Here is a 19,778-nt window from a genome sequence, read left to right as displayed (position 1 = left end):
ATGGGTAAGGAAACAGGAGGTGTAAGAATAAAACTGTTTCCATCTTTATTCCCCTCCACACATACCCCCCACCGCCACATGAAATTGTGCAATTTGATTTCAAACTGTTTAGGGAGAGATGACATTCTGTAAGAAACTCCGGTCCAAAAACATAGGTCTGCTATTCCTAATGATGTCACTAGGAGGTCTCCAGCTTTTTAGAAAACCATGAAACTACATGACAGTTTCCTGCAAATATTGTCTAGCAGTGCTCTAATGCAATACATTTCACATAGATTCTATAGTATTTCACATGAAGACTAAAAAAATAATAATAATTCTAAGAGCATCTCTATGATAATTGAGGATAAAGCTATCAAATGCAGAGCCTTTTCTAGCCATTGTATTTGTTCATTCCTCATAAATCATTCTAAACAACATAGTGTGTGTGCGTTATATAGCCATGAGAACAAATGATCCTTTACAAATGACCTTGGGCAAGTGGGATTACACTTTTGTGAACTGCAGTGGAGAAAAAAGGGAAAGGAGAAAAGAACCCTGTGCCAGTGAAGGTATGCAACAGATCCACATGCAGACCTGGAGGATGAGCTATCAATGTTATCTATTATCTATTACTCAAGGCTAGAGCAATTTCTTAAGGAATGATATTCTTTAGGAATGATGTTCCAAGCACTAGCACCAGCTATGTACCAGTTTTAATCAGCAGGTAATACAAATTGATGCCTCCACAGAAGGAGATCAAATACATCCTGTGCAAGCCAGCTAATGTTTGGCTAAATGTTTTCTAAGCCCATCAGACCTTGAGTGACAGATGAATCAGAACACCTACTCTGCACACCTATTCCTCTAAGGAAAATACTGTTCCATTCAAAGTCAGAAATTCATGAATTCCAAAATCCACGTTGACTCCATTTTTTAAATCAGAATTCACTGTTAAGCGCATTGACTTAATAAAGATAATGCACCTGCCTTTCTATTGATAACAGCTTTATTGTAGGCTATTAGTAAGTCTGAATGGTCCCGAATTATATATTTCCCATTGCGAAGGGATCCTTTATGTCACCTTCAAACCCAGACATTACTGGCTGATATTAGGCTAATATACTATTTTAAATAACCACTTTTCAGTATTCAAAATCAATAATTTAACAAACTATATTTTACAGATTAATTTGATATTATCTTTTTCCAGACATTATATGTTTGACTTCTTCATGCAATTTCTTCTGGTGTGTGTTCCACAAACAACTAACAAAGCAAAACTGAGATGGAAGAAATATGAACTTACTTGTAGTTTTGTCTTCTGTCCAAAGATGGGGTACAGTCTGCTCTGGAGAACTGCTATCCAGCCAAATGCAGAATTGCTGTAGGTCAGATTCAGTTAAATTTTATTATTTCTGAAGCAATACATAAGAATCTTGTATTAGATCTAAGACCACTGAGTTTCTTCACATGAAGACAGATCAAGGGTATCTATCTATCTATCTATCTATCTATCTATCTATCTATCTATCTATCTATCTATCTATCTATCTATCTATCTATCTACACATGTATGTATGTTCTGTCTCACCTGTATCCACAGGTGAGAATCCAAAGTTCAAATATTCAAGCAAACAAAATCAGACCCAAGAGAGTTAACTGCTTTTGTTTTCACAGTCCTTGACAGTCTTCCTGGAATCCGTCTGGCAAGTCTGAACTGTCCATAAATCACAACGCTGCAGCCATACGCAATTCTTTCGCACCAAAAATACACTTTGCTTCAAGCGGGGGAGAGGCGTTAACAGGCTCCTTATATATCCCCTGAATGGGGCATGTCAGTCTCTTTAATTAATCCTTGGCTGGACGTCTCTTTTCTAATTGAGTCTCAATCTTCTCCTAGTCCTTGCATCAAGCCAGCATCCGGCAGTTTCATCATCGCTTGAAGCCTCTGGCACACTTTCCTGATTAACAGTTAACACCTGAGGTGCAATCAGGGAGGGAGTTCCAGAAGAGGAAGACGCCTCTGAAACTTCTAATAAATCAGGCTCATCTCTCAGATTCAACTCCTCCTCCTCCCCCAGACTCCTCTCAACATCGCTCAGCAATGCAGGCTCAAATCTCAATGCCAGATCTTCTTCATCACTTGAGCCTACATCTGCTGACCAACCTGGTTCAAACCTCGGAGGCACAACATACACACACACACACAAATATATATATATATATATATATATATATATATATATATATATATATATATATATATATATATATATATATATATATATATATATATATATCAGCTTGTCTCGGATATATAACTGCCAGTGGTGTGTGCAGCCCCACCCAATCGTTCCACCACTGGTAGCGCTGCTATATATATATATATACTTTTATGTGTACGGAAAAAACAACAAAGATCTATATATATATATATATATATATTGTGTATATATATATATATATTTTGTGTGTGTGTGTGTGTGTGTGTATGGATCTTTGGTTGTTCGGGTTTTCTCCCGCGTAAGATTCGAAGTATCTAGGCAACGTTTCGATGAAGTCTCATTCATCATCTTCAGGCTTGTGTCTTTGGCTCTGTGCTTCTCATACTTCGAATCTTACGCGGGAGAAAACCCAAACAACCAAAGATCCACATACAAATACCCGCGAGAACCTCAGAAAACAAATACACACACACACACACACACACATACAATGCCCTAAAGTGGATGAAATGTTCTTATTTGCATTAATAATGAACTTTAAAATTCAATAGTTTAGACATATTAAAAAGTAGTCTTACATCATCAGATCTAATTTTAGAAACAAGGTCCTTAAATGAAGAAAGACAGCTTAGTCTCATCATAGCTTCCACCTGTTCTAACGTCAGGCCACTAATTTTGGGGAGAATCGTATTGCTGAGTACAATTTCTTTCCCTCTTAGGAAATGCTGGAATTCTGCATCATATGTAGGCTCCCTTCAATTGAAACAGAAGAAAATCACACTGAGAACAATCAAAGACAAAGAAACCTAACTAACTCCCTAAGCAGCATAATACTTCGTATTACTGATATGCACAAGAAACCTGGGAAAATCATAACTGAAGTGCGTATGTCTGTTGCATAAATAGCAATTAAACTTGATGAGTAATCTTTTGCAAGAGATATCAGATAAAGGTTAAACCCTGCTTTTCATTCAGTTTTTTTTCTTAAAGAAAATCCAAATTGGCCTTTCTGACATTATTTTTATTGATTTGAACAGAGAAGGAATTCCTTGTGTCCCTCTGTCCTCTTAGGTTGCACGAAGAAACTTTAAATCTATAAATGTTACTGCTGGATACAACTTTAGTCTGACTTTTGGAGTGCTTTTAGTTTTGCTTTTCCTGAAATTCCTATAATTCTTAAATTTTGGAAAGACTTCACTCTTCAATACCGACTTGTTTAGTAAGTGAATTTGCTTACCCCATAGTGCCTTTCAGTTTTATTCTAGCCAACAGCATTGCAAAGGTTATGTGATCCTGGTGTAGCATGCCACGAGCAACTCTATTGAATGCAACCTAGAAATACAGAATTAGGAAGATCAGCTTTGTAGAGTTTGTGAACAGGAAAAAAAATGTCTGAATTGTTTTGAAGTACAAAATGCTTTTACTTAACCTGGAACAGATCTTTTGTGATGATAGAAAGGCGTTGGGTATGGTCTGTAATTCCCTTCAAATTTGGGTTCTCATACAGGACATTATGATAGATATCCAAGAAAAACTGAAGAGAATACTGATACAGGAAGTGTATCTAAGGTAGAATTCAAATGGAACAAGAGTGTTAAAAGTAACGTGTTAACTTGAATGGAAATGGCATCTTGCAGCATTACAAAAGAAAGAAAAAGAAATCTGAGTAAGTGAAGCCTAAATCAAAACCTCTTGTACCTGCTTCAATGACTCCATTGTGAAGTAAATACTGCTGCATGCAGTAGAAAGTGGGAGGTATTGCTGAGACACTGTCTCCACCTCTTGCATGACAATATCTGTTTCTTCCACTTTTCTAGTAACCTCAGCTGCCTCTCTCTTTAAGTTCTCCAAAGTGGTTATGATGGTATCATCATCCAAGATGCGTCCCTTTACTTCATTGAGGGCTTGGAGAAGAGATTTTTCTAGCTGCCGCAAACGCAGCTGGAATTCACCTTTAAGAATAACACAGACCCTTAAACAAAACTTGAATTGCATTCTGACCAGCCTACCTTTTAACAGAGAGGACACAAAGCAACAGCAAAACAATTCTAATGAGTTTTACTTTTTAATAGAGATAAGAATAATTTATGAGTCTGAACTGATAATTGCTGTGAAATACCTATATTTATTAAGTTTATGTACCGTCCAGAGTCATTTTGGATACTGAGAACAGCATATAAAATACATACACACACATATACTTTGGATTCTATTTAATTTGAACTCTATGAGTTGACCCTACAAGAATAATTTTAAACAACACAAAATAATTTTAAGCACTCTGCCTAAGTAAATTTAACTTTTTTTGAAGCATAAGATATCTGTGCAAATATATGTTAATAATGAAGGGTTTTTTTTAAAGATAGAAAATGATTGCTTTTTTAAAAAAAAGACTTAACAAGGGAATGAGATCTGCTCCCATTCTCTTATAATTGGTAGAAAATAAACAAACTCAAGAATCCGACTTTTTGAGTTCTGGGTAGCCATATTCAATAGAACTGAATCTCAATTTTGCAGAATTATAATTATCAATTGTTTGCTAATGAAATTGATCCTGCTATAGAATAGAAACAAAATTCTATTCCTACAAAATTCTATTTCTTTCTTTCTGCAGCTCTCTAGGTGCTAAAAAGGTTGGGGATTTGGTTTTTTTAGTGACTCTACCTTGAAGTTTGAGGAGATCAGAACGTTTTTCATCCACATCTGGTCTTTCAGCTTTCAGTACCTCATTCAGGCATTGACTCTGTAAGCTGCTACGAGTTACTGTGAAGTTGACAAATGTCACACGAGAACAGAGATCTGGTGGAAACTCAACCTATAAAACACAAAACGTTCAATGTAACCATTAAGTAGCCTCTCCTATCCACTGCCATTAACTACTACTGGCCTTATAAAACAAGTTTATTACTTACTGTTGGGTCTCTGGTGGACAGGAATATTACAAACGATGGTGATAAATCAATATCTTGATCTCCCAAAGTGATAAGAACTCGACCACCAGTTCTACGGACTTCACGGTTCAGCACAGGATTCAGAACAGGGTCATAGCTTTCCACATCCTAGACAAGATGACATAGTGATCAGGCATACATGTTATCAAGAAGAAATCCTCTTAAACTAGTTTCTGAAAGAAAGCTATGACTTGCTTAATGACTGTATTGCTTAGTGACCAAAATCCCGGGCCCAAATGTGGTAATAAGTTAAGGATTACCTAGATTTTCTTCAGATACTCTATTTACTTGAAGAAAACTAGATTTTGCCTAAAATAATTTACTGAGATTTGCTGACAAATAAATTAATGAAGATCGTTTTTTTATCCTGTCTTCCATTTAGATAGGTACATGTCTTAAATTCAGGCTCATCTTTTTTTTTAGACAAATCTAGCATTTGAGTAAGCTGAATCTTTTAAAAATGTGTTGTTTGTAGCATGTGTGAATATAAGGAAAGGGATTCCGATTGTAACACTGCAACCAACATTTTATGGTTTGACAACCCCAATTTTTGTTCAGAACTGTTTAAATTTTTCAATGTGATAATTTCAATAACTGTTCACTGATGGAAACTATTGTAAGATATATTTATTCTACAATCTAAATTTTACTTACCAATTACCAGAAACAGCATGAATTTTAAGGAATCAAAATTAATAATTATATGAACTCTCCTTAGTTTTTGAAAGCAAAAAGTGCAACAGCAACAAACCTGGACAAGCAGAGGATTACCAAATCGCAGGGCACTTTCCAAATTCTTTCTGAACGCATCATCCAAAAAGCTGGTACGAGTTATTTTACGGTCCTTGTATTCATTCATGATGAATTCTGTAGCTTGGCCCGAAGGATCAATAATTAAGGGATACCTAAAATGTAATTTTTTATTAAGCTTTAATAAGCTAACAGAAGGATATTTTGCTCATATATTCACTGGAGTCATTTTTAAAAAGGTAGTTTAATACTGTTGTATTAGATATTTTTTCAATGCCATTGCTATGGTACCAAATTCATGATTCAAATTCATGATGAATGCTGAAAACTGAACTATAAAAATTTCATTTATTATTTATACACACATAAAAAAACAATTCTGTTGCTTTAACATTTTATTTCCTTGAGCTTCCAAATTTCTATTTAATCTGCTATTCTATTGGATCTTGCCCTTCTAACAGGCATACTACAGTCAAACAACATCTGACTGCCACTCTGCAGTTTTTGAGGAGAAATAGTGAATATTTATTCAAAGTATGTAAGATATATCTTTGAAAATTCCATTTTAAACTATGCTACTGTCTAATCTGTTAGAACATAATCTTCACATACCTAATGAATACTTAATTTTGCCCATCTTCTTATAAATCTTCCAAGTAGCCTAGACATTTTGTAATTATTCTTAAACAATGCTTGAACTGATTGATATCTTGAACTTTTTTGAAATCATTAATCATATGGGAAGGGATAGCTGAGAACTGCTGATAACTTTTTGGATGAAAATTTAGAAATTTTCATCTTATGTAAGAGATACTTAGATGGCATATTTTTCTTTCGTAAAACCAGTGTCACTGGTTTATTAAAACAATGGTATAGCTATGCACACTATGTTTTTGGAACATATTTCTCTGGGAATGACTTTCTTTCATGATATATGAAATAAGATATATAAATGTATTATTCCCAGTGCTATTCTTAGAGAAAAAGATGCTTACAAACATTAGCCATTCTCTCCATACTACATCAGAATATTCTTGGAAATACCACAGTATCAGAATATTTATACAACATTCTGTCCTAGGAGTATAGCAAAACTAATGTTCTTTCCCTTAGAAATAGCTGAAAATCATAAAATCACAGGAACAAAGGTTTAGGCAGGAATAATTACCACAAGTGTTAAAAATAGTATTTTTCTGAACAGTTTTTTGGATGAAAATTTGGCTGATGAAAAGTAAAGTACCTGTTAAATCTCTTAAGCATAATTGCATTTTCTGTGCACAAGTCATCTGCAGGGAGAGAACTTGCTTGCCAGCGAAGACGTTCATCTGCATTCGACAAGTATTCTGTTCTAGCAATATCTGTACGGAACTGTAAAATGAGCATTAGGATTTACTCAAGAGAAGCCAAGAATTGACAAGTATCTATGGGTTAATAAACGTATTTGCTCCCTTTCTATTACTATGCTACGTTGAACTATGCTACCCTGTTTTACCCTCATAAAATATTGTTAACCTTTCATCAATATCCTTTATTTATTGACTGCAATTTGGGTAAGTATGCATATCTTTAATCCAAATAGCGAGTAGTATTAGACAAACCTATTCCAAATGATCTAGGCTGTTCAGCTGTAAATACTAATGCTACTTATATATCAAGGAACAAAATACTGAAAGCTCCAAACTGTTGGCATACAATACCACACAATAAGTGACTCAACTGTTTGTAATAAGTGGTGGTGAATGATTTTATGATGAATTTTTCATCCATGAAAAACTCCATGAATTTTTTTTACCTGAATATTTGCCTGTTGCAAGTGATGGGACCATGTGGTGAACAGGTTTTGCCGCATCTGCTGGTCAAAATAACCAGCATAAGCAATAAATGCTCCTGACAGCAGACAGTCTCCTGCAATTGTGGACATCTGATTCTTGAAGGTTTCACTTGTTTTCTCCCATCTTTCACGTTCAGCAGACAAGCTCTTCAAGAGAGCTGTGCTACGATTTACCTGGAAGTGAAGCAATGAATATATTCAAACAAAAACTGAACTCAAAATTCTTGATGTCTTTTCAAAGAAAACACTATTATTAAAAACTTGACCCTAACACAGTATCAGTGGGAAATGGGAGGCAAGAGAGAAGTAAGAGCAAAGTATAGATCTCTAGGAAAATGGTAAAATTTTTTAAACATAGCTGAGAAAAGCTCTGCAACATATCATGAACTGTGATTAACATCAATAGTACACTTCCTCATTAGTTTTCTACCCTTCAAAGAGGCCTCTGGTCAGTAACTGAGATGTGTTGGCTGTTAAGTCCCAGTTAAGAAATACAAAGTGCGAAAGGTAGGAGGTGAGGGCCTGGGAGTCTTGGTGCAGACCGCATACAAATTGGGGGAAGGGCAGTGTTGCGGTGACATGTCAATGTAGAAAGATCGGGTGTGGTGTATGTAAGCAAAGGAGGGGAAGGAAGACATAATGCATGTGAATGAATAAAAACCAGGGGTGTGAGGAGACTTACCCAACTGATTTGTGACCTGCCAGCTTTCCCACTGAATTTGCTTATGGGAAGCCGACAAGGAAGATCACATAAATAGTGATCACATGACTATAGGACACTGCAACCTGATTTCAAGTGTGAGCTGGTTGACAAGTGCCCAAATTTTGTTCACATGATCGTGGGGGCCAAAACTTTTGAGGACCTTTGAAGTGCTTTTTTTCAGCATTGTCATTAACACTGAATGGTTGCTGAATGAATGTTAAGTGAGGACTACCTGTACTGACACAACAGTACAGAAGTCAAAACAAGTGTTTAAGATTAATGGTAGTCATTTAAAATGGAATTCAGTGCTCATAAGAAAAATAAAACTCTTGACTTTGGTCTAATCAGAACTCAACAAAAATTAACAAACATCACCTTTGCTTCCACAGCAGCTAGATCTGCCTTAATAGCCTGAGCTTCAGAAATCAGTACAGCATATTCCTCCTTGTAACGAGCAATGCTGGTCTCCAGGTCTCTAATCATCTGTTCAACTTCATTGGCCTTCTGCTGGTTGTCTTTGGCATCGTCTTCAAGTTTCTGCAGCTCATTCCTCAGGGGCTCTACTCGCTTCAACATGTCAGCATAGTTCAACTGGAAAAAAGACCAGGCACTCAATTTCCAAACAATTCAGGATTTTACAGTCCTCCATAAACCCTCATGTTAACAGTCTGAACTGAGAAAGTTGCTAAGATGAAATCCAGTGGATTATTTTAACTGAAGTAATACTTAGTTTGTGAAACTGAAAGGGAGGAATTCTCCACACACCCCACACCCCCATTGAAACACACCAACTCCAGCAGGGGTATCTTCAGGGAGATTTTGAAGATGTATGTGGAGCTATGGATTTCTGTGGAGAGGACAAATTGGAGAAGGAAAAAAATCTAAGTCTGCAACTTGACCTTTGATTTTGACAGAAGGAATGCTTAAGAAAGATAGATGTACTTGAGCACTAAATCAGACTATAAAAACTGAAATAAATTAGAATAGAATAAGGACAGTTTGTTTACCAGGTCTGAATGGCACTGAAAAAGTACTTTCCTTTCTGTCCTACAATACTTGACAAAACCTATTTGGTACTGTTTTCCATTTTTTTTTTTACTATGGCATTTTTCTTTTTTTGGTCCTATCTTATTTAGCATTTTCATTTCTTTCTTTCTTTTATCCAAAATTGCTTTTTTTTACAAAGCATTTTGCTTTCCTCTTACTGTTTTATCAACTTCCAGGAACCAAAAAATCCTTTGCAGCCCCAGCTTATCCCTCTTTATTTTGAAACTATGATCCTTCCAAACAGATTAGTTACCTGTGCAATAGCCCATTTTACCATAGGTCCACAAGCCAGAGAAGCTCTGTTCACAATTTCATAATTGTAGCTTGGATTCGATAAATAGTTCTTCTTCATCTTCTCTCGGATGGCATCACTACAAGAGCAAAAGATTTTAAAGAACCATACAGGCAAATATTCATTTAATGTACACATTGCAATTGTGTGATTATCACCATCACCACATTAAGTAGAGCTAAAACTACAAATACCTTATATCTTCAATATTAAAGTTGACAATGCTGCTGATGAAATTATCTCTGAGAATAACTGGCCTGATCTTTTTCCAGTCACTTGTCTCTTCACCCAACAAGAGACAAATTGATTCTAAAGCCAGTTTTACTGCAGGAGGTGGATTGGCCATGGTTCTTACTTCAATAAGATGCTGTTTCTTTATAGAGCTCACCGCTATTTAAGGGATGGAAAAAAACACTGAGCATGCAACATAAACTTCAGGCTGCTGATGGGAATGGAGAATGAAATTCTCCCTTATTAGAATGAAATTTAGTTCAAAGACTGCAATTTTGTCATTGTTGTAAATAATATATGGGCTGCTCCAAATGAGTCTTCATTTTAATGGATGTCACAGGCCTCAAGCAGCTTCTTCAACCTGATACAGGTTAGAGGTGGAGGGCAAGAAATGACTCTTTCTCCCTAAAGATTTATTTACATATATGAAACAAAAGCCAGTTCCTAATATTTTGTATTTGAAATACAGTCATCTTTCAGAAGTCTCTGTAAACAATTTCATTCCAATCCCAGAAGCAGCTAAAATACATTTCCAAATTATTCACCTGATCTCCTCAGCAGAAAAGTTTACAATGGTTGGGATGAAGTTTTCCCTCATTATGATGGAACGTATCTGTTTCCAATCAGTTGTACTTTCACCCAAAAGCAGACAGATCGATTCTAGCGCCAGCTTCACTGCTGCAGGTGGGTTTGCCATAGAACGGACCTCCACCAGATGTTGCTTCTTTATTGATTTAACAGCTAAGCAGGAACAAACCCAATCAGCCAGGCATGAAATAAAATGATTTAAGAGAAAACAGCAAAAGCAAATTCAGAGATGATTTGAATTATTTTAATTTTGCACACACACACACACACACACACTTTAATTTAAACAATTTATGGGTAAACTCAGTAAGATTTCCTATTAGTTCTAGTAGTGCCCCTGATGCACCAGAAAAAAAAAATCACTTTTCTCTTTTCAGATATACCATCAGCTACCACAAACCATCTAACAGTTTAGTAACTTTCACTGTAGCCATCTTTAAAAAAAAAAAGTCATGTTACATTCTAATACGTTGTATTTTTAACTCATAATATCAATAGCTACAATGGCTTAAGTGGCAATATGAGCTCTGAAGAGCTGCAATTATTGTTTTGTGTGCAGTCAGAACATGAATATTGCTTGTTCCAATTATTATCCCAAAGATTTAAGCTTAGAATGTAATATTGTTTTCTTTGCTCCTATTAAATTTCTGTGAGAGATATACCATAACCAAGCAATTACTGAGAGTTTGTTGAATAGCAGATAGCAGAGCATGTTGCAGACCCAAGCTGATAATATGTATATTTATATAATTGGTCCCCCACCCCCATTTCATTATATCTGCCTACCATTCTGGGCCTCAATAACTGCAGGCTCTACTTTATCCAGATCTTCTTTCACACTCATCTGCTTATCCGCAATGCCCTCTTGCTGTTTGTGTAACTGTTCTTGAATTTCTTGGCTCATAACCTAGGGAAAGTTATACAAAGTGCATTAGAATCTCAACCATGCACGGAGTAGTTATTTTCATATTATTATTACAATTACTATATTATTATTACAATTATTATTTTCAATATTATTAAACCAATCACAGTCCTCACCTTTTTCTTCTCTGCTTCTTGTTGATCTTTTACCATCTTTTTTAATTTATCATTAGCTGCTGCATTCTTCACTTCAAGCTCCTGGCTTTTAATTCTTAAGTCACGGCGCAGTTCTTCTACCTGGAATAGATAAAAAGATTCTCAATAATGTCAACGCATATTAAAGAAAAGTGCCATAACAACTTCTAGGGATTATCAAGAATGATTTCTCCCCTCCCTCCATTGTCCTTTGATTAGGTTTCTACCTGGTCCACGGTTTCCTTGATTTTCCTGAGCCCAACATTCAAATGCATCTGCTGTTCTTCCAGTTCACTTCTCTTTTCATTGAATAAATTTGCATAATGGTTGATGAAGTCCAAATAATGACGAGGAGTGATGGCCATTGTTCTGCCACCTCGTTTTGCTAGTCGAGCGTTAGCCTGGCATGAAATAAAATGTTGGTACAAATCAGTAGGTTTTAAAATTTCCTCCACAAAACACAAATGCAAAACACAAATGCAGTTATCTTCTAGGACTGCACCCTACTGTCCGATAGAGCACAAAAATATGTATCAAAATGAAAAGCTAACCTACCTGATGAAGTGTCTGATGAACAAACACACAGCTGTTTACAATAGCTTCTCTGTGTGATGGTGGCTGTGGCAGCTTGTCATAGACAACTGGCATGTAATCAGGCACAATGTAATTTGGTTTCTCAAGATCCATTTTGCTAGTGAATTCTTTACCAACTTGATAAAGTGCCTCAGTAGACCAGTCTCCAAACCAGTTCAAAACACACCTAAACACGATAAGACACTATTACCACCTTTTGAAATGAATGAATGAAAATTATTCATTCATCATATATTAATGGTAGAGTACCTATTGAAGAGAGCTGGAGATGTAGCTGCTCTGTCTTTCAACCCTTCTGAAGATGGATTCATGGTAAAGACTACATGGAGATTTCGGATCACTTGACTAGTGAACCACTTATAAAGTTCTTCATGTGAATCCAACATTAAGCCTTCCTTCTGGGCTCCTTCCTTACACTGAGTCATAAGTGTGGCATATTCGTCTCCTTCAAACAGTCCAGGGACCTGTATTGAGAAAATGCACATTAGAAATCTAATTGATTCTGGAAACTCTTATAGAAGGGCTGAATTCCAAGTTTCTGGCAACACAAATACATACAGTTATACAACTCTTTTAATGCAGACTGGCTGGTCTTCAGCTCAGAGATTAAATTTCAGCCGATCATGGTAACCGATGGGACAACAGCTTTTCCCATTTTTAAAATACAGAAATCTAGATCCAGCTTTTCCCTAAGCTTTTCATTAAGTTACCTCTCCATTGGCCAGAAGAGTGTTCATTCTCTCCAGAAATCCAGAATCAAGTACATTTGATTCATCCATGATGAATGCAATTTTCTCATTCTTGCAGCCAGATCGTCTCAATACCGTTCTTAGATCTTCATCAAAATCTTCACCAGTGTATTTTCTATGTACCTGTGAATCACAATTGTGGGTCAATTTTTTTATTTTATGTAGTCTATAAAAAGAAAGTAACATAAAATGCTTTTAGTATTACTATTTGAAAGAGTGATTGTAACAACCTTAATCTGGTAGACACTTAGACCATTCATCCATGCCACAAATCGAGACAGAGTTGTTTTTCCTGCTCCACTGACACCAATGAGAAGTAAGTGCCCCTGAGGTTGACGGAAGATCCTGAAAAGATACTTCATTTAGTAAATATAATGCAGGCCACCAGTATAACCCATTTCCCTTTGTTGGAATTATTTATTCATTGCATATGGATTTTTTCCTACAGATACATGCAATTATAGCCTTACTGTATTATATAAAAACTTTTTTCCATTACAAAGACAATATTTGAGATTCTTCTCTAGTATTCAGTTATCCAAGAAAACATTAAATAATATTCCTTCTTAAAATGAAAATTAGATTAACTTACTATTATACATTTTTCTTAGTAATATACATACCTATCAATTCGTAGCACATGATCTAACACTTCATTGAATAAAACAAGTGGCACATCAAGTTCTTCTTCATAGAAAACTTTCAGTCTTGCTTTCACATAATCTCTTAACTCCTCTTGATCAACTGGGATATAGTCCTAAAAAAAAAAATAGAACAAATATTTTTATATGTAGACACATAATCTGACATAGACACTGAATCTGACTATGCTCAGGGCAGTATCTTAAGATGCATAAACTGTTCATATATGAAGGTGTTTGATTCCCCATTAAAAACTGTTTCATATTAAGAAATCATTGTCTTGAGTTTTCCTCAAAGATAAACAAAGCTGGCATTTATTCCAAATCATGATGCTGCAAGAAAAGTGCTGATGCAAAATAAATGGAAATAATAAAAAAGTAGCATTGAAATTCTGAACAATTCTAAAAAAAATCACAAATTATTCATTCTATACACAGTAAAAGATAAAACCACTTGAATATAAAATAAAATCTCAACCCATATTTTCATTTAGGATAACCTTTTCCCTCAAGGATAGAAGAATGAAGTAGTTACTTAAATTTAAATGTTTACATGACTGTCAAGAATCATGTTCAGCTACACAGGCTCAGTTTTGAAAACATTTCATAGTAAAACTGGTCAACTAATATTCAAACCAACATACCACAGTACAACTAAAAAGGTTGCCTTCAATGACCTTTATGTGCTGTTCACCAAAGAGGCTGTCTAAATCAAGTTTACATGGCATGTAACTGTTAAGGACAAGAGACTTCGTTTTCACTTTTTTTAAAGTTCTGGCTTTTGCTCTTCTAGTGGCCTCAGAACAGAATGGATTAACTGTAGTTATTTTCCTTTTTGGCTAATTTAATAAGTGAAAAACTTTTCACACAGAATTGTAATCTTCTGTATCAATGGCAGATATAGAAATGGCAGTGTAGTAATTTTACATCTTTTAAGTATACCTAATTGTGTTAGTTAAAAATACCTATTTACTGTGAAGATTCTCCATTTCCTAAGATATCTCCATGTCATAAACTGAACATTGCACAACTAAATCTCAGAGAAGATAGGTTTTTCTCTTACCTTTGAAAGCCAATTGCTGTAAAGAATGGGCCTGCACATGGCTTTCTCCTTGTCTATATTGGGGAAGTGTTTCAGAGCAACCATATCAATATTTTCATCAGTCCATCGCCTCTCCTCATCTTCCACAAGCCTGGATAAACACAAGAGATTGAAAGAGGAAGCAGACAGGACTTAACCAGGATAAAAGTAGGGAAATAACAGCATAATAGAGCTCTGAAAAGAATGAAGAAGGCTGGAGACAATCCTCACAATAATCTGCTCACCAACTATCTTGCAGGAAAGATTCTACAAAAATCTTTAAAAATGAAGAAAAGATTTCCTAGAAAACATTCAAGTTTATCCTTTCTGGACTGTTCTTGGGGATCCATCTACAAGATCATGTCTATAATTTTTAAAAAGTGGAATTTTTTTAAGTAGAAGTCAGGTACAGAATATTTTATTTGCTACAACCTCAGTAAGTCTTACTGAGTCTTAACTCTAATACTGTCAAATCAAATAAAAGCAAGCATATAACTTTGCATCCCTAAGATTTACCTGTCCTGGAAGAGACGCAAGGCTTCATGTGCCCAAATCCGAATGAGTCCTTCAACAGGCAATGTTTCCAGCGGTCTCAGAGCTTCAAAGATACCTCGCACCCACCGAGTCATTTCACGAGGTGAATAGATATAGTGTGGCTGAGTATCTTGAGTAAACCTTTCCTGTGTGAGGGGAAAAAAAAACCCACGATGAGTGCCAACTATCCTCTTTTTCCAACCTTTCTATAACTTAATTAAAAGCTGTGAAAAACCTTCAGCCTTGGTACCTGTGACATTGTGTAGAACTCAACCATTGCAGCAGTGAGGGGCTCTGCATATGTACGGAGAGATGGAATAAGTCTCAACATAGCACGATTGAAAGTGCCATAAATCTGAGTGAGTGAAGCTGGTCCAGGGTAGTCCACATATACAACAGGAACATGGCGCAAGAATCTGAAAAGATATTCAAAGGAATTAATTTAGGAAAACTATCTAATAGTATTTTATTAAACTAGAAAACCAGTTTGGTGTAATCAATCAGACTAGAAACCAAGAGATCCTGAGTACTAGTCCTGCCTTAGGCACAAAAGCCAGGTGGTTGACCTTGGGCCAGTCACTCTTTCTCAGCCCTAGGAAGAAGACCACCTCTGAAGTTTTCCAAGAAAACTTCAGGAACTGAAGTTGGCAAACTTCAAACCACCTTGTACAGGCAGTGACCAGGCACCAAGACAGACCTGAAGGCACACACACACAAAATGTAGACTGACTACATAGACTCTAATAATTGACAAGTACACTCTGCAATAAATTTGTTTCACAGAAGGTTCTGAGGATCATGCATAATTGTGCAGGATGAGATATTTCATCATTACTTTCTCTTTGTGAGTAGACTTTCTAATGAAAATATCATTCCATAGTCCAAATTATAGGAATGCAGTATTATATTGCATCAACAAGGGCACAGGTACTGTAATATTACATAGAGAACTAAAAACCTGGCTGTAGGAGAAATCATTTGGAGGATGTTGGATTTGCTATTGACTCCTCCTGTTCAGTGCCATTAAAATGTTCACTGTTTAAAACTGTTTTTTTTTTCATACAAGTCCCATCAGACTACGTCGGCATGAACATATTGCGTTACAGAAATATTACCTGTGTGAAAGAGGCTTTCTTCCAGGATCTGTAGGTGGATTGCAGGCACCAACAAACTGAATTCGTTCCAATTTTACCCAGGTCTGGTCTGATGTACGGTAGAAACCTCCATGCTCTACCATCTGATGAAGTTAAGAGTCTTGGTTAGAAAAGAGATGGACATACCACGCTGTTCCCTTTTGGGAAACACATTATATGCAAAGCATGGAGAAAAGCAGAAAAAAATGGAGACAAAAGATACATTTTTTAATTAAATCCTTTAGTTAAAAACTTTACACCTTTTTTTCACACCTTTCTATTTTTGCTTCTACCCCATACATTGCCTTTTGCTTTGGAATTTAATCCTGATTCACAAAAAAGGTATTTTTTTCACTTATTAATACTTGCCTGTCTGATAAAGGATATGACCCTCTGTGTGCCATATTTATCCATATCTGGCAGGTTGATTTCATCACAGAAGAGTACCAGCCATTTTCCCAGCTGAACTGGAGCTAGTACCACACCATTAGGTGTACGCCTGTACTCACAATAATGATCAAATGTTTTCAGGAGTAATTCTGGAGTGGTAGCACTGGAGAAATTCAAGCCAACCACCTGGAAAGGCAAAAACAATTTGAGAAGAGGAAACAAAAATAAGAACCAAAAACATCCTTCACCTGCATAACATTTTAGAAAACGCTGCAATCTGTTGTTGATAGTTGACTATCCCAAAATAAATATTTTAAGCTATGTGTATGTTTTAAAAGTCTGGTACTTGAAGAATGGGTTCCAATATTGATTTTATGTATTACAAGGCCACATTAATTCATACTGTGGTGGTATTCTGCATTGGTTTATAATGTCCTTTGAAGAGGATTTGAAGATGAGTATGTAGAACAGGTCTTAAAAGTCTTGAATCAGCAATATTTCCTCTTTTGGATTCTAATTCAGGGTGCTGGTTTTACTTTAAGTAAACTAACTTAAGTGACTAATGATCAGTACATCTCAAAATCTGTCTGTTCAGATAATCAAGGGCATCCAATTTTCTGGAATGAAGTAAATGGAGCTCTGGAACAAGCTCTCAATCACTACTGGTACTACTACTACTTTGAGATTAAAGAATTATATTTCTCCTGTTCTGCTACAGGGAAATATAATTCACTAAAATATTTTCAAATATTCAGAATGGGGAAATACCTCCATGTCAGGCAAGGCCCTGAGTGCACTAAAGAGAGTCATGGTCTTTCCAGATCCTGGTGGGCCACAGAGTACCAGTGGTTTGTGCTCTGCAAGCCAAGTATACAGCAATGCTTCATGGCGGACAGTGTCCAGCGTTGGCACAACAACATCAGGAGCTGCAACTTTGTGAGTCTCAACTTCAATCTGTGGGACCTTTGACTGCCAAGGCACCCATTCACCAGTGATGGAGACCTATGCAAAGAAAAAAAAGAATATGCTCCTTTCTCCTTTTGTTTCAGCCAAAGAATTTAACTCTAACTGGAACGTTTAACTGTTCAAAAATTAAGAAATGTCACCAATAAATTATCAACAAGTTGAAAAGCCTTTTAAAATTATTCAACATAAAATGTCCTTGGATGACTCCCAGTTCTGAGGAGGCATTACTCTCTGTGTAGAGGACATGTCATCAAGACAGCCACAAAATGACCAGTGAAATATATTTTTTCTTTAGAAATATTACTTACTCTCAAATACTACTTTATAGTGCTTAAGCAACAAATCCAGGAATGCATGTGTTTTTGATACTCTAGTATCGAAACTTAGTTTCATTAAGCACATATCTCAAAAGATAGAGGTGTGTATGGCAAATTAAGTATCAAATATTTTGTACACTGTTGCTAGGCCTTTGGAACTACTTGTAATATGGTACAGGCTGTCCCCGACTTACGATAGCAATAGGGACTGGAATTCCTATCACTAAGTGATATGGTTATAAAGCATTTCTGGAACTCACTGAGTCACAGTTGTTGTCGGTAATCAAATCCACAATCATTAGGTGAAGCAACTTCCTGCCGTTTTCTTTACAACCAAAGTTCTTCCTACAACCGAAGTTTGTAAGGAAGCTGGCAGGAAGCTGTGACTCCCTTGCTGAAAGCAAGTAAGTGGGTGTTACTGAATGGGAGAGGGAGCAAGGGAGGGAATAGGAGAGGGCTGGGGATGATACGCAAGGAGGTGTGGGAGAGGCACAACGTAAGTCAGGGAGGGTGTGCAGGGCTGTGTGACAAGGCAGCTCGGGGAGACTGGTTGAGTGGGTGGGAGAGGGTTGGGGAAGATATGCGAAGAAGGATTTGCGAGAGGGTGCATGAAAAGAAGGGTCTGTGAGGGTGCATAGGAGGCACACTGCAAGTTAAGGAAGCTGTGTGAAGGAAGGATGGCAAGGGTTGGGAAGGGTGTATGAGAATGTGAGAGTACAAGGGAGGTATGGTGAGGTCAGGGAAGGATGCATGAATAACTGGCATGAATGCGGAGGGGCTGGAAAAGGCTGAGTGGCTGGCGAGACTTTCCCAGTGACTTGAGACTTTCCTGCTGGCTTCCCCATTGTTTGTAGATCACTGCTATCAGTCGTAAGTGCAAACCAGTTGCCAAGAGCCAAGATCACAATAATCTGACCATGAGGTGATGGGATGGCTGGAACTCTGAGAATTGGTCATAAACCAATGTTCACTGAGCACAATCTTAACTTCAAATGGTCGCTGAATAAACGGTCATAAGCTGAGGACTACCTGTATTTGATTTGCAGTACTGATTACATTTTTTTCAAGCATCGCAATCAGAACAGCAGTCACAGTAAGATTTAATGCTAAAAAAAAAGTACCATAAGAATAAAATTGTCTTTACCTCATAATCAATTATGGGTATATTTGGTGCACTAGGCAGAGGCACCGTTGTAATTCTTCTGATATATTCACCTAGTTCTGCTCTCATTTTCAGACGGCTGTCTCCAGAGAACGACCACAGGATTGCATACACTAAGTATCTCTGAAATGACAGTATATTTATCGGTACTGATGTGAGGAAATAGGATTGTATTTAAGAAACACAGGGAAAACAGCAACAAGAGTTTAAATAGCCTGGTAATTTTATTGCCTCAGAATTTTGGTGAGGGGATGGGGCAGCAAACAAGAATTACCTGGATGTAGCGTTCCAACTGATCTATTTGCATGGGAAAGTCTGGGTGGTTGGCATTATATTGTGCTACATTGCGGCAGGCTTGGTGAAGCATGGAAAAGAGAGAACCGAGACATCGTAGTCGGGTGAGGTCCATAATGTGCTCCAGTTTAAAAGCATGTTCAAGTGCCTTCATCACCAATCCATTAGATGTGAAGTATGGCTGCATAATTGTAGCTGCATCTCTTTGAATCTGTCAATGAAGCATTTCAGTAACATTACAGCTAGAAATTACCATAC

The 19,778-nt window shown here is 36.6% G+C and overlaps 1 protein-coding gene across 2 annotated transcripts in view; it reads right to left on the bottom strand.

Annotated features, from left to right (window-relative positions):
- The window catches only part of DYNC1H1 (dynein cytoplasmic 1 heavy chain 1), a 64,450-nt gene that overhangs the window by 11,455 nt on the left and 33,217 nt on the right, over positions 1-19,778 (bottom strand). The window contains exons 36-64 of one of the 2 annotated variants that reach the window (XM_026698513.2): positions 19,501-19,731; positions 19,209-19,349; positions 17,550-17,783; positions 16,761-16,967; positions 16,374-16,495; positions 15,509-15,674; positions 15,241-15,404; positions 14,707-14,836; positions 13,626-13,759; positions 13,233-13,347; positions 12,964-13,125; positions 12,503-12,717; positions 12,215-12,419; positions 11,887-12,060; positions 11,642-11,761; positions 11,387-11,507; positions 10,558-10,753; positions 9,743-9,860; positions 8,818-9,033; positions 7,701-7,913; positions 7,149-7,276; positions 5,910-6,063; positions 5,120-5,266; positions 4,872-5,022; positions 3,906-4,159; positions 3,637-3,771; positions 3,445-3,539; positions 2,786-2,960; positions 1,289-1,364 (exon numbers count right to left, since the gene is read on the bottom strand). In XM_026698513.2, the coding sequence (XP_026554298.2) occupies positions 1,289-1,364; positions 2,786-2,960; positions 3,445-3,539; positions 3,637-3,771; positions 3,906-4,159; positions 4,872-5,022; positions 5,120-5,266; positions 5,910-6,063; positions 7,149-7,276; positions 7,701-7,913; positions 8,818-9,033; positions 9,743-9,860; positions 10,558-10,753; positions 11,387-11,507; positions 11,642-11,761; positions 11,887-12,060; positions 12,215-12,419; positions 12,503-12,717; positions 12,964-13,125; positions 13,233-13,347; positions 13,626-13,759; positions 14,707-14,836; positions 15,241-15,404; positions 15,509-15,674; positions 16,374-16,495; positions 16,761-16,967; positions 17,550-17,783; positions 19,209-19,349; positions 19,501-19,731 (4,699 nt within the window). Of the gene's footprint in view, positions 1-1,288; positions 1,365-2,785; positions 2,961-3,444; positions 3,540-3,636; positions 3,772-3,905; positions 4,160-4,871; positions 5,023-5,119; positions 5,267-5,909; positions 6,064-7,148; positions 7,277-7,700; positions 7,914-8,817; positions 9,034-9,742; positions 9,861-9,975; positions 10,172-10,557; positions 10,754-11,386; positions 11,508-11,641; positions 11,762-11,886; positions 12,061-12,214; positions 12,420-12,502; positions 12,718-12,963; positions 13,126-13,232; positions 13,348-13,625; positions 13,760-14,706; positions 14,837-15,240; positions 15,405-15,508; positions 15,675-16,373; positions 16,496-16,760; positions 16,968-17,549; positions 17,784-19,208; positions 19,350-19,500; positions 19,732-19,778 lie in introns of both variants that reach the window. The other variant, XM_026698514.2, reaches the window with a different exon arrangement.

This window comes from Pseudonaja textilis, chromosome 1, assembly GCF_049901715.1.
Source record: "Pseudonaja textilis isolate UNSWEBS1 chromosome 1, rPseTex1.2, whole genome shotgun sequence".
Classification (NCBI taxonomy): domain Eukaryota; kingdom Metazoa; phylum Chordata; class Lepidosauria; order Squamata; family Elapidae; genus Pseudonaja; species Pseudonaja textilis.
Note: the sequence above shows the minus strand (reverse complement) of the source record. Positions and strands in the feature narration are given on the sequence as shown.